This window comes from Seriola lalandi, unplaced genomic scaffold (assembly GCF_002814215.2).
Source record: "Seriola lalandi dorsalis isolate HSWRI2012SDOR001 ecotype SW California unplaced genomic scaffold, Sedor1 jcf7180002054146, whole genome shotgun sequence".
Classification (NCBI taxonomy): domain Eukaryota; kingdom Metazoa; phylum Chordata; class Actinopteri; order Carangiformes; family Carangidae; genus Seriola; species Seriola lalandi.
Genome location: NW_019524699.1, coordinates 14,958 through 18,541, shown reverse-complemented (window position 1 = coordinate 18,541; position 3,584 = coordinate 14,958). Strand labels below are relative to the sequence as shown.

General features: G+C 38.6%; 1 protein-coding gene across 1 annotated transcript in view; it reads left to right on the top strand.

Annotated features, from left to right (window-relative positions):
- LOC111653115 (ras-related protein Rab-14-like) overlaps window positions 1-3,584 on the top strand; it is a 12,943-nt gene that overhangs the window by 682 nt on the left and 8,677 nt on the right. The window contains exons 2-4 of the mRNA XM_023403581.2: window positions 6-64; window positions 2,772-2,825; window positions 2,993-3,170. Coding sequence (XP_023259349.1) covers window positions 13-64; window positions 2,772-2,825; window positions 2,993-3,170 — 284 coding nt within the window. The 5' untranslated portion in view covers window positions 6-12. The remainder of the gene's footprint in view (window positions 1-5; window positions 65-2,771; window positions 2,826-2,992; window positions 3,171-3,584) is intronic.

The window sequence follows — 3,584 nt, the reverse complement described above, 5'->3', positions numbered from 1 at the left end:
TACAGCATCAAGATGACAGCCGCACCTTACAACTACTCCTACATCTTCAAATACATCATCATCGGTGAGTGTCTGATTCATTAAGTATGAAATACTCTAGATCTAGTAGTAAAAGTACTAATACTACACTGTTATAACACTGTTACAACTAAAAGCCCTGTGTTTAAATTCCCAGTCAAGTAAAAGAACAAAAGTATAATGAGGAAAATGTCCTTAAAGAAAAATGTCTCCTGTGACTGTTACACTATTTATTACATCTTTAGATAATTATTACCTATGCATTAATATATCAGCAGTATTTAACTGCTGTAGTTGGTTGAGTTGGAGTTAATTGTTCTGCAATTATTTTCATTATTATCTGCTGATTATTTTCTCCATTAATCGATTGAATTTTTTTGGTGTGTAGAAATTATGAAAATAGTGAGAAATCCGATCAGAGTTTTGTTCAATGAACAAAATTATTATAATATTTATTATTCTATCAACATTATTAAAAATCAATTAAAGAATATTAAAATAATTAACTGTTGAGTAGTTGCAGTAAAACGCACAATATATCCAGTACAGGAGTAAAAGTAGAAAGTAGAAAAAATATTCAAGTGAAGTACAAATACCTTACAATTGTACTTGCCAGAAGAGCTGTTAGTGTTGTTATAATACAGCCCACACTGTATGGGTCAGATACTAATACAGTACTGCCTCCTGCTGGTACTTAAATGTAGGTATAAGTGTAGGAAAGTAACTAAATACATTTACTCCAGTAGTGTACTTAGGAACAGTTCTGAGGTACTAGTACTTAGCTGGAGTATTTCCATTTCATGCCACTTTTTACTGCACTTAATTTGACATCTCTAGTACTTTTAAGATTAAGAATTTACATTAAAAAAAACATATGAATGGTTAATAAAGGCATAATCATAATCTATAACACGTCATTAAAGATGAAACTTTGAGGTGTTATGAGTTCCACCAAAGAGAAACGGAGTTAAAATAAGAAAAGTCCACAAACTGAATCCAGATCAGTGAATCAGGAGTTTGTTTCTTCATCTTTCCCATGAATCATGTGACGACCCCTCAGATTTATCTGGTGACCCTTGGAGGGGGCCGACCCCTAGGTTGGGAACCAGTGGACTAAGATATCCAAGTATATATGACGTAGTAGCAGCTACAACAGTAAAATATTATTAATAATATCTAATATAGCACTAACAGTGAGTCACAGGGATAAAATTTGTGCTTTTACTTTTACTAATTGAAGTGTATTTTAATTCAGTATTTTTAGTTGTAATGGAGTGTTTTACAGTGTTGTATTCATACTTTTACTGAAATAAAAGATCAGATTACTTCATCCACCACTGGGAACACAGGAGTAACTGGACATTGCTGAGGAAAAAGGAAAATAAATGATCCTGTGAAATGTTTTTGTAAATCCTGGTACCTACAGGAAACAGAACTGAGAAACAGAACTGAAGTTTGGGAAACACTTCTTCCTCTCACTTCCTTTCAGTCATTTGATTTTTCATTTCTTAATTTATAAATACAACACACACATTAATCAGTATGTCTGTAAATGTGGCGGAGGTTTGGGAATCGAGAACCGGTTTCAGTTGAGAACATGTTACAAATCGTCCGAACCATTGGAATCTTATCGTTCTTCTATCACTTCCTTTTATCGCTGCTGACGTGTTTGTCTGACAGTTGTGCTTTGCAAAACAATCATGTCGGAGGAGAAGAAGAAACGGTCCAAAGCGTGGCTTCATTTCACAAAGAAAGACAGCGACAGTGCTGGTTGTAATGTCTGTAATTTCAAGGAAGAATTCCAGGAATGCCTGTTTTCTACATCTTCCCAACCGAGCAGCACGCGAGTAAAACCATGTTATAATAATATTAGCGGAGTCACATGATGCCTTTTTCTTGCTCTGTTCCATCACTGTGTTCACGGGTAATAAAACAGTTGCGTAGATGCTAGAAACCTGTGTAGGTCTACTTTTTTTTCCTCACAGAAAGGAATCGCTAAGGGAATTGATAAAGAATCAGACTGATAAGCAGAATCAATAAAGGCACTGGTATCAGTAAAGTCGTATCAATTACCATCCTTAAACTCAGCAGTGTTTGCCAGCTGGCTGGTTTTCAGCTGCCGCCCTTTGGCGAGATGGTTTTTTTTTTTTTTTTTAAACCCTTGGAACTACAAACATGGCTGCTGGTGTTAGCTCACCTGTAAACCTCTAGTTCATGTTCTCATAGAGAGTGACGACATGAAAAGCCCCTGGTCGAATCATCTCAACAAAATGTGAACCAGTGTGTCACAAAATATCTGGTTCTTTGATTTAAAAGTCAAAGCTATAAGAAGCCTGTGGATGTCAAAACTGAAGGAGAAGTCAACTACAACTCCCATGGTGCATTTCAGGAAGAACCAGTTCCTGTTGTGAGCTGCACTAACAGTGAAAACTAAAAACTACACTTTATAGAAACCTGAAAAAACAGTTGAATGTTCTGAGTCTTCTCTCTCTCTCACACCTGACTGGGTTCTTCTCCATAGTAAGAGCAGCCGAGGCTTATGGGTAATGTGGTTTTTTTTAGCTCTCCACTAAACGGACTGATTACATGTTTCAAACAAAAGGAATGTTCTGTTTCACCAACCAAACTGTCGTGGTTCACTTTAACATAAGTCCTTATTCTGACCTTGTTTTTGATTATTGATTGATTTCTCTCTCTCTCTCTCTCTCTCTCTCTCTCTCTCTCTCTCTCTCTCTCTCTCTCTCTCTCCCCAGGTGATATGGGAGTAGGGAAGTCTTGTCTGCTGCACCAGTTCACAGAGAAAAAATGTGAGTCCTTTCTTCTTCTCTCCTCCTGCTGTTTCTCTGCTCCTCCCTCAGTGTCTGTAGGGTCTTGAAAAGCTTTGAATTCAGCTTCTTCTTCTGTGTGTGTGTGTGTGTGTGTGTGTGTGTGTGTGTGTGTGTGTGTGTGTGTGTGTGTGTGTGTGTTTTCACAGTCATGGCTGACTGTCCCCACACCATCGGGGTGGAGTTTGGGACGAGGATCATGGAGGTCCACGGTCAGAAGGTGAAGCTGCAGATCTGGGACACGGCCGGTCAGGAGCGGTTCAGGGCCGTCACCAGGTCCTACTACAGAGGGGCCGCCGGGGCCCTCATGGTCTACGACATCACCAGGTACTGACGGGGAGAGGCCGGGTGGTTGGTTGGTTGGTTGTCTTTGTAAATGTCCAGTTCCTTGGACTAAACTCAACGGGCTGCTGTAATTTAAATTTGTGAGAGAAATTTGGGAGGATGTGAGGATGAAATCACCTTCAAATGATTTTCACTTGACAAGGTTTTTGAAAATAAAATCAGGATGTGACGCTACAAGTCTTGAAAACAAGATGATCAGTATTCTTGTTTCTAGTCGCTTTATGGAGCTTTACCGGACCAGGTTTTAAGCTACAATCTTCTATTTGGGAGACATACAGTTGTGTTCAAAATAAGCAGTCCCACATCACTAGCAAGATAAATCACACTTCTACACTGCAAGTAAGTTTCTAGAAGGTTTAGTAAAGGTATAGAAAACCAACAGACCCAACAGGCATG